General features: G+C 27.6%; 1 protein-coding gene across 1 annotated transcript; it reads left to right on the top strand.

The window, feature by feature from the left end:
* The first annotated feature begins 302 nt into the window (after window positions 1-302).
* On the top strand, window positions 303-1,706 carry LOC114166274 (zinc finger protein ZAT9-like). Its single transcript, XM_028050991.2, has one exon. It carries the CDS (start codon window positions 452-454, stop codon window positions 1,496-1,498), a length of 1,047 nt encoding a protein of 348 aa, XP_027906792.2. The 5' UTR covers window positions 303-451; the 3' UTR covers window positions 1,499-1,706.
* Window positions 1,707-11,611: the final 9,905 nt, after the last annotated feature.

The following is an 11,611-nucleotide window of genomic DNA, read 5'->3' on the forward strand; positions in this document are numbered from 1 at the left end:
TTCCACAATTGCCCTTTCCTATTTTTTCCCTAACGAAATTGCTTTAACCAAATATGATATAAAGTTTTAAATTCAATTTCCTTATATCCAATCCCAAATTCAGATTCTTCCTCATATTTTCTCTTTTCATCCAATCTCCAAGGGCATTATAAAGATATCAAAATAAATGGAGAAAACATAAAATAAAATCTCTCATTTACAAAAAATCAAAATATTCGTACACAAAAATAAATCAACAAAAAAAATCTACATTTTTTTTTCTATTATTATATCTATTTATTTATTCCCACTCCATATAACACACTCTTCCTTGGTGGAGCAACACTTTGTAATCTGCACCTACTCCTTTTAAACGCAAGAAGAACACACACAGAGGTTAAACTAAACACAACACAAGTGTGTGTTTGGTGTGTTCTGTTTTTGTGCTCTGTTTTTTTTATTTTTTATTTTTATGGAGAAGCACAGGTGCAAGCTTTGCTTGAGGAGTTTCGCCAATGGAAGAGCTTTAGGAGGTCACATGCGGTCTCACATGATGAACCTACCTCTTCCTCCCAAAGAGAGCGAGTTCGTCCCGGTTCAACTCAGTTTTGAGGCCGACTCATCTCCTTCTCAGTCCTCTTCTTCCTTCTACGGTCTCCGAGAGAATCCCAAGAAAAGTTTCCGTTTTGCAGATCCTGAATTCTCGTTCGCAGCAGAAACGGGTTCCGTGATCCTCCAAGATAGAGAGAGCGAGACGGAGTCATCCAAGAACCCAACTCGAAAACGATCCAAGAGGGCGTGGCAACTCGGAGAGCCCCCGAAAAAGATGAAACTCTGTGGGAACAATAACAAGAACGAATCTGCGAGTTCTGCTTCCGATACCACCGCGGAAGAAGCCGTAGCATTTTGTCTAATGATGCTGTCGCGTGACAGATGGAAGAGATATGATGATCATAAAAACATACAGCAGTATGATGATGAGGTTGAAGATGATGATGACGACGATGATGATGAAGAAGAAGATGAAGAAGAGGATGATGAAGAAGAAGAAGAAGAAAAAGATGGTTTTGAATTGGAGGAGATGAAATCTGTTAAGAGGAGTAACAAGGTGCGTGGGAGGTACAAATGCGAAACGTGTGACAAGGTGTTTCGATCTTACCAAGCACTTGGTGGGCACAGAGCGAGTCACAAGAAGATGAAGTTAAACTCTGAAACGGAGTTTCAGAAACCTGAACTTGAATCAGAGCATGTTGTTGTGTCGGAGAAGAAAATCCATGAATGCCCGGTTTGCTTTAGAGTCTTTGGTTCGGGTCAAGCACTTGGTGGACACAAGAGAACACATGTTATAGGTTCTTCTGCAACTCACACCACTGCAACTGTAAGAACTTCTGCAACTGCTTCTGTAAAAGTTGGAGACAGTTTGATAGATCTTAATCTCCCTGCTCCGGTAGATGATGAAGAAGACATTAGCCAGTTCGATCACTCTGCTCTTTCTGATGCAGAGTTTGTCAAAGAGTGAAGAAGGTTTTTTCCTTAGTTTGAACTTCTCTGATTTTCTTTCCCTTTGACTAGTTAGACCCTGATCCAAAGGTACAAAATTTTGGTTCCCTTATTAAATTGCAATTTTAGATTTGTGTAGCCATTTGGGTTATAGCTTACAATTTTACTTGGTTACTTACCCTGTAGTTCATATTCATCTAATAATCTCATAATTCTTCTTAAATTCAGTTCAGAGCAACTTTACTTACTTCCTTATGTAAGATATGACTTTTCAAGTTAAGAGTTAGAGCATCTATGAACGAAAAAGAACTGAACTTTTTATGCTTATTCTACTTCACTTAAACTTTTGTGCTTCAAACTTTAGTTGGGTATTTTAGTTTTTCTTTTTTTCTTTTTCCTGGAGTTATGCAGAAGAGTTGAAAGCATGCGTGTTTTAGTGGGCTCTGTTTCAGCTTCCAAACAAATACTACTTAAGTAACCTGATATAGCATTCATTTGAATGCTTGTGAATATTAAAAAAACCAAGTCATTGATTCACACACAGTGAGTTGATGAAGCTAAGCTGCATATTTTAATGATAGAAAAGTAACTTCCACTTCTGAGCACCAGCATTGCACAGTTGAGGAAGAGGAATATGTTTGCTTCATTTTTCTTTTTCTTTATTTTACTCATGAACACAATTAAGATGTTCCATGTTGTTTTGAGCATTTGACATAAATCTTAAGAAGAAGATGATATTAGTAGGTGAATAAGAAAGAAAGTTAGAAGAAGAGGGTGGTGGTGATTGAGTGAATGAATGAATCTGGTTTTCATTAAATTTTGATTGCTATATTTGGGAAATCTGTAAAGGTGATTTGAGAAAAGAGAAAAAGCAAGCAGATCCCTTATTTTAGTCATGGCTGACAGATTAATTTGGCTTAGTTGGGCGTGACTCAAGGTATCTAGCTGAGGCAGGCCTTTTGGTTCTTTATGGAAAACTTTCAGTCACACTCATTAAATTTGTAATAAATGACATATCATCCGTTTCATGCATTTGTTGCATTTTAATTTGGTTGTATTTCATGAGGAGTTTGGTCAATTAGTACATCTTAGATGCCACTATTATGATTTAGACTTTAGAGGCCACAATCCTCAGCTTTCACTTGAAATAAATCTGACTCATTAACTACTAAACCAAATTAGAAAATTTACCATAAAGTGAAATTTTTGGTGCTTAGATGGAACCACCAAGTAATTGCCCTTATAAAGTACGACATTGTCCACCATCCAAATCTATTATTATATTTTTCGTTAGGAGTGAAATAATATTAAAAGAATTTTATTACTGAAAATATAAGTTGTTTTATGAATAAAGATATTTTAATCCATTTTAAATTATTATTTAATTATTTATTTTAATTGTTTTAGTGACCTGATATAATAATATCAGATGACTATAGTGATCGATTAAAAGTAAGTAAATAAACAAGTTAAGATATATTTTTATTTTATAATAGTTGTTTTCAATAATATGTTTTTCTAACTTTCTTTTTTATATTTGATGTATTAAATTTTTAATACATTTTACACATTTCAATAAATATCTTTTAACTACTATGCATAAAATAATAAAAGAAAAAACATTATTCAAGATTTTTTTTTCCTTTTCATTATATATATATATATATATATATATATATATATATATATATATATATATATATATATATATATATATATATATATATATATTCAGGTAAGACAATGTGTATTGAAATTTCTAAAGGTACATTCCAATTTCTTCAAACGATGGTCATAGTCTCTCAAAATTGGTCGTAAATTGCGTATATATATTTAGTTGATCTTGGAAAAGAAAGACTAAAATTTATGCAGAAGCAGTTCAACTTGAATTCAAAAACCAAAGCTAATCTCTTAGGAACTCATGTAAGCAATGTGTTTTGGTCAATTCCCTTTACTTTACACAGACGGTGAAAGAGAAAGATATATAATTATTCAAAGACTTGTGGTCAAACGAAAATTGTAATCAGCATTATTAAGTAATTTTTAAATATTATGTCACGCAAAGATATTCCTATTAATTTCATCTTGAAAAAAAAAATGCTTATGTAGAAAAGATATTATGAGTGATTCTTTCTTTTAAAGGAAAAAAAATGAAGCATCATTTTAATGTACAGAACAATAACAAAGTAAAAATCTGACATTAATGATGATATTAATTATGTACCATGAATCTTGATGACCGTTGATTAAAATATTAATTGTTAAAGATTACGTAAAATCGTGTGTTGTATGCGTACAATAGATTGTAAAAGAAAATTTTTTAATATGATTCTTATTTTTTTCTTCACTCTGATATTTTATTTTATGATATGATTTATAGTAAGTCATTATTTTTTCACAGAAAAATATAATGATATATTAATTAATGATCCACTAAATTACATTAGAGAATAAAGAAAATAAGTACAAAGGTGAAACTCACAGTATTATTGTGTTTTTAAAATTAGTGACAAATATTAATAATGAGTTGTGCACTTTTCTCTTTGATGATAATGCATAAGAAGAGTGAGTTTGATGAGAAGAAATATGGTCTTGACTTGAGTTTTTTGGTGTTTTACTTAACTCACAACTTGGTACCATTTTTTTTTGTCTTTTATATTTGTTTTGGATAAGCAAGCACTTTTGCATCGAGGAACTAGGAATGGAGTTTTCTTGCCTAAAATTCGAAGAATATTTTTGGAAATGAAGTGAACTAATCAATCAACTCATCTGCAAGTGCTGTGTTTGGCACGTATCAAAATTGCCAATGTTCGTAACGCTCAACTATCACCAATTAATAATAATATCAATCACTCTTTTGGTAGTGCATGTTACTTGTATTTGTTTTATGTGCTTTTTTTTTTAAGATTTTCAACGTGGTGGTTATTCAGATTTAATCTCCTTAAATGAAGTTACAGTATGAAAATAAATATGTTTAAAACAATTTTTATCTATTAAAAATGATTAATAAATATTTTCTTAGAAAAATATTTAATATTATGGATATAGTCAATAACGGAGTTTATGTGGAATGGGATAGTTTCGGCCACCCTTCTATCACATATAAAGTAAAGGACTTGAAATAATAAAAACTACGTACATAGTAGATGGAGAATGATCTCTATTAAATTTGATTTGAAATATTATTTTGACTTCCAATTTATTGGTCAATATTTATCAATATTAATAGTTCGTAACAAATTTTTGTAATTATCAACAAAAATTTTACTGATAAAAATATCGGTCAATACGAATTTATTCATAAAATCTGTCAATAAATTTAAATTTGTTTTATAAATAATTTTTTCTAGTTATAAATTTATCACTAAAATGTGTAACAAATTTTCTATCAAGACTTTTTAGATATTTTATATAGTAAATGAAGATAAATGAAAAGAAGAGAAGGTGAAAAAGGATGAAAGAGGAAGAGTCGGAAGTAACAACAACTACCATGTGAAAAAAAAAAGGAGGAGAGGAGTAGAAGATGAGGAAGAGAAAGAAGAAGAAAAGAAAAAAGTAATGAAAAAAAAAACTAAATCATAATATTTATTAACAAATTCTATCAATAATTAAAATTTAAGAACTAAAATTTATTGATAATTATTTATGAATATTTACTGGCAAATTTACAAGTAATTATCAATGAATTTACAATCATCGATAATTATTGAAATTTTACAATAGTTGGTAAAATTTATAAATAAATGTTGGGATTAGTTCAAGTGTGAATCAAAAAGTCTCACATTAGATAAAATAGACAAAATTAAATACTATATAAGAATAAAGACCCATAATACCATTACTTTAAGATTTTGAGTTAAAAATGGTATCAAATACTTATTTATATATATATATATATATATATATATATATATATATATATATATATATATATATATGGTTTAGGTTTTACGGTTTACTCGATAATTATAACTATAACCCATGAAAAAAAAATATAACGCAACAATGAACATTATGCAAATGGATATTTAGTTGTAATTCATCAGTAAACTTAAATTGCTTTAAAAAAAATTCTACTATCCATAAATTATGTTTTCCGATAATTAGCGATTTTTTAATATTTTATTTATTGTTATGATGACTATTTTTTAGTTAAGTTGCTAACATTTTGAAATTTAACAAATTTATGATATGAATAAAGACCGAAATTTTATGAGTTAAACTTAAAACATATAATAAATGTCACCTATAACAGTATACATCAAATATTTGATGAGATAAATTATATTAACTTATTTAAAAAGAAAATCTAAATTAAAATTATTTAAAATAGTAAGAGCAAATTTAAAAAATTATGATTTTAATAATAGTAATGAAATATAAAACTTAAATAATATTATATATATGGAATAAATTATTCTTTTCATATCATCCATATGTGAGTCTTGGTCAAAATTGTGATACAAATATTCTGATTCTGTGTAATCTGTACCATACCAATATATATTCCCATAACAGTTTTGAAACTACTCAAAAAGATAAAAAAAATGGTGTAGATGGACGAATCCAAAACTTTTGGTACAACATCAACTATTCCAATTCAATTAACTTTTGGAGAACCAAAAGAAAATATTATGTTTCTTTTTTTTCTTCTACTTTATTTTCTAAGCATAAGAACTTCAAATAAAGAAGATACAGAGCGTGATGCAAAATAAGTTCAGAATCATTCAGGCCGAAAGCAATTTAAAAGTTTTTTTTTTTTCACAGTAGATTGTTATTATTTTGTACCCATACCAAGATAAAAATTATGATTTTTAAGACTTAGGAATAACTAAAATATGTTATTTAATAATTTTTTTTATTTATTATCACAATAAATAATTCAATAAAAATGTTTTTGAGAAAGTTAGATTTTCACTCTCCTATAAAAATGTATTTGAGAAAAATGTGGTTAAAAATCATTCTCAGAAAATTTGATTTCGTGGATATATTATTTTTTTAATACTTTCCCAACTTCGTAATTCTGAAAAAAAAAAAAACTAATTTCTTATTCTACTAAACGTGGACTTTTTTTTTATCTATTTAACAAATCAAATTTAAACATAGAAGAAAGTGAAATGAGGAAAGATACTAGAAAACCTTTATCCCACATGCAAATATATATATATATATATATATATATATATATATATATATATATATATATATATATATATATATATATATATTCACGATGATATTAGGTGTCAATTAGTAAATTATATTACTTTGGCCATTAAATTATCAAAAATTAAAGAATTTAAAAGTTAAATGATTGCTTTGTCGCCTCACTTTATATTAACCAATGATATATTATTTGTTATATAAGTAAATAGCTAATATTTTGAATTTCGTATCTATGAATTTGAGTTAAAAAAATGATGGAATTTGTGTAAAATTTTATATAGATAATAGCACATAAAATCAGTGATTTTTATTTAATAAAATTATATCATAAGAAAATTAAATTGTATTTTAGATAGGATTTGTAGTTGTTGGTATGGTTTGGATTTCTTACTCGATAAGTAGTAACTTTTACAATGGCCAATATATCACAAGTATAGACAATATTATCATTGTTACAAATTGTTATTACAATAAAAAGTCTGAATTTAATAAAAATAGATAAATGGAAAAAGATATAAGTAAGAAGAATCTACAAATATAATGTGTAACTATGGGGTTAAAAGTTGAATTGAATTAACTTATATTAAAAATAAAAAAAGAATAAAATAATTTTAGAATTTTATGAAAATAATAAAAACATTTTTTTATAGAAGAATATATTAAATATTAATAATCAAGAGTAATTGACTGAAACACTATATTTTATGATTTTTCTATATACATCAAGAAGAATATGTTTGGACCATTTTCTTTATAAAATAAGAAAAAACACTAAAAATTAAAATAAAACAAAAAATTCCTTTATATATTAAAATTAATTTAACCATAAATTAAAAAAATTAAATTCACTATATAAGATAAAATGCACTTTAATTTTAATTAATAAAAAAAAAATTCTTTCTTTTTTTTCCTAGAAATTCTTAGGGAGAAGTTTTTATGAAAATCTAATTACATGTATACATACACTATTAAATTTATTTCATTTTAATTATATATGAAAATCCCCATCAATTAAATATATGGTTAAATTATAACATTTCAGTAAAATGCAAAATTTACCTTACAAGTTGATTTGATTTTATAAGATTGAGTTAAAAATTCTACTATAATGATAATAGAAATTATTCAAAAACCATCTTGATTAAGTTTATGGAGGTTGTTGTGCCACTCTTGAGTTCTTGTTAGCTCAACCACAAATACTTAGTCTCACAATTAAGATGTTCATTCACCAACTTATAAACCAATGTTGGAATGCTGAATTAGACATAAACTCATTTACCAAAAAATATGTAATTTTTACAAGTTCTAAACAATTTTTTTTTTTATTATTTTTGGAACCATCCATATTTTCTCACTGTCCTTGAAGGTTTCTTCCTTTCCTCATCTCTATCTTTTAATATTTGTCTCATTCTCGTTTCCTCTCAGCAATTTTGGTAATCATCAAAGTTTTCTTTTCACTACTATTGTCTGATTAATTATTGTTTTTAATCTTACTAGATAATTTCAAATTTGGTTGTGATTTGAGTGCATTATTATTAGTTGAAATTAATAATGAAAAAAATTATTTTTAAATGCAATCTCTGTTTTCATTACATATATGTGATCAATGAAGAATAAGCAATAAAAGAGGACAAAGAAAAATAGCTAGATGACATTACTTTTCCACATGGCTTTTCTTTTCAAAAGATTAATTTTAATTTATGAAAAAAAAAATACTATAACTTAGAAAATAAGTAAAAACACAAAAAATGTAAAAGAAAAATCTAAATGACTTGTTCAAAGGTGGTAAACTCTCACTATTTAATTAAGAAAGAAATCGATACCAATAAGGTTATTCTCCCTCTTTGACTACTATTTGTATGTAGGTTTAATTTATTACCATACTTGTTTGATTTTATTAACATGTTCTATTAAACTATATCCATGCTAGTTTGATCAAGCAAACATGTTCTATTAAAATTATAAAATTGATAGAGCATAAACTTTGACAAATATTATTTGTAGTGTACATGAATACATAATTACACGTTTCAATAATTCATTACTAAAAAAAATTATATTTCTTATCAATTTTGTTTTGAATTTTTTTTCGTAGGAAATACTTATAAATTTTGTTATGAAAAAAAAATATGCAGAAAATTGTTGTTAATTTTTTTGCAAAATATTTTGTATAAAACACTTTTCGTAAAAAAATTTGTAAGAAATACTTGCAAATTTCATAATTTGATAAGAAATAATCTCACGAAGGAATTACGTGTCAATTAAAATAATAGGAAAAAAATATTTTCTTGCAAATTTGTTTAACAAATTTATAAGAAAATTCTCATGTAATATGAGAATTTTTAGTAGTGATTGAAATTTTCACTACAAAAAAAATTGAAATTACCGACGGAATTTTACCGACGGATATATTTCTGTCGGTAAATTTGAATTACCGACGGATTTTACCGACGGATTCTCAAATTTTAATTACCGACGGAAAAATCCGTCGGTAAAAAAAATTTCATTTACCGACAGAAAAATCTGTCGGTAAAATCTGTCGATAATTCAAATTTTTTTTACCGACGGATTTTTTCGTCGGTAAAAGAAGCGGGAAATTTCCCGCCAAATTTGAATTACCGACGGATTTACCGACGGAAAAATCCGTCGGTAAAAGAAGCGGAAAATTTTTTGCCCAAATTTGAATTACCGACGGATTTACCGACGGAAAAATCCGTCGGTAAAAAAAGCGAGAAATTTTTTGTCCTAATTTGAATTACCGACGGATTTATCCGTCGGTAAAAGAAGCGGGAATTTTCCCACCCAAATCTCACCTTATAAGAAGACGAGGAGAAGAAGAAAATAAGAAGAAGAAGGAGAAGAAGAAGAAGAGAAGAAGAAGAAGAGAAGAAGAAGAAGAGAAGAAGAAGAAGAGAAGAAGGAGAAGAAGAAGAAAAAGAAGGAGAAAGAGAAGAAGAAGGAGAAGAAAAGAAGGAGAAGAAGAAGAAGAAGAGAGGAAGAAGGAGAAGAAGAAGAGGAAGAAGGAGAAGATGAAGGAGAAGAAGGAGAAGAAGAAGAAGAAAGAGGAAGAAGATGACAACGGCGGCGGTAGCGGCGACGGCGGCGACGACGGCGACGACGGCGACGGCGACGACGGCGGCGACATTGACGGCGACCACGAAAAAAAAACGAAAAAAAAAATTGAAAGAGGGAGGAGGAAGAAGATGAATAGTGTAACTAATTTACCGACGGATTTTTGGTAATTACCGACGGATATCTAGGTCGGTAATTACCGACGGATATTTTTCGTCGGTAATTACCGACGGATATTTTCCGTCGGTAATTACCGACGGATTTTACCGACGGATTTTTCCGTCGATAATTACCGACAGATTTATCGACGGATTTTTCCGTCGGTAATTACCGACGGAACATAATTTCCGTCGGTAAAATTTTACAGACAAGCATTTTACCGACGAATTTTTGACCGTCGATGATCCGTCGGTAATGTTGATTTAGCGACGGAATTTGACCATTACCAACGGATTTTGACCGTCGGTAATAATGGATTTTCTTGTAGTGTTTTACATGCTAGAATTTTATGGTTAAGATGGATTTAATTTGGTCATTTTCAATCCAAAAGACTAGTGGAAATTAGGAAGTGACTTCTAAAATGTGGATTAATTAAGTACACAATAATATCTTGTCACACTAAGATAAAGTGACACCTTGATATAGTAGTAACATGCAACCATATTATTTAGAAAATAATGAATTGCAGTTGAATAAATGCAAGTTGCATTAGTTGAATAAAAGATTGACCAATTTTTTTAATTCATTCTTCCACATGGATTAACTATGAATGAAAGACTATATTTTCATTGTGTTATTTGTTTCAACAAAAATATGAGATGAAAGTTATAGGAAAATATCTTTTATGAAATGGTGTTTATGTTCAAAATTTAAACCTTGAACGTTAGCTAATATTATATCCGATATTAAAAACATTACAACATCAATCTAAAAGGAATTGAAATATTTCGAACATCAAATGTTGAAGTAATATTAAAAAATTCATTCTTTCAATTATACTTATCTAATATCGATTTTGAATTGAAAGGTTTATTGACTCAATGTTAAATGAATGTTTTAATGGCGAAAATTATATTAAAAAGGTAATTAATTAGGAAATAATGGAAGTCGTAATTTGCAATTTTTTTTAATGAAATAGATGAAAGAATAAGGTAATTATAATCTTGATATATAAATATTTAAATCGATATGTCTATAATGCAATTTACAACCCTAATTTTTTTGGACGTACTAACATTTTCCTTCTATTACTTACACACAGCACATTGCATAGTGACCAATTTTATATTTTACGAAGAATGTTAGAAAATACTTGAAATTATCTCACAGAAATGTCAAAGGAAATTTTGACGAAGTATTTATTGACTTGTAGTGGTATCTATAAATAACTAACATATATTTCTGGTGTTTACGGATAGAGAAAAATATTGGCTAAAATATTCTTTATTATAATGACGATAAGTTTGTTAATTTTTATTAAAATTTAGCAAATTATATTTTTTATTGATTAAAAGTAAAACTATTTACATGAAATGTGCACATACAAGTTGATCTCGTAACGGATGCTCTTAAATTTCGATAAAACAATAAAATTTAAGTTAAAAATATTTAAAATTATAAAAAATATAAATAAATTATAAATTAAATTTATAGTAACAGTTTTAAAGTAAGACATTGTCTCTCAAATATGCAATCAAATTCGTTTAACTATTTCTACATTTAATGATGATCTATTCGACACTCAATACAAAAACTAATATTAAAATAATATTACACAAACAGTGTACTATATATAGTTGATACATTATTAGTATTTATTCTTATTGTTTTTAACTAAAATCTGATTTTCCTTTTCTTCCTTAGTTTGTATCCATCATTTTTATTCCCCTATTGC

Source organism: Vigna unguiculata, chromosome 10 (assembly GCF_037176805.1).
Source record: "Vigna unguiculata cultivar grain cowpea cultivar isolate G323 ecotype 2 chromosome 10, ASM3717680v1, whole genome shotgun sequence".
NCBI lineage: Eukaryota > Viridiplantae > Streptophyta > Magnoliopsida > Fabales > Fabaceae > Vigna > Vigna unguiculata.

Coding starts and splice junctions, on each gene's coding strand:
- LOC114166274 (XM_028050991.2), top strand. CDS start 452: ATGGAGAAGCACAGGTGCAAGCTTTGCTTGAGGAGTTTCGCCAATGGA.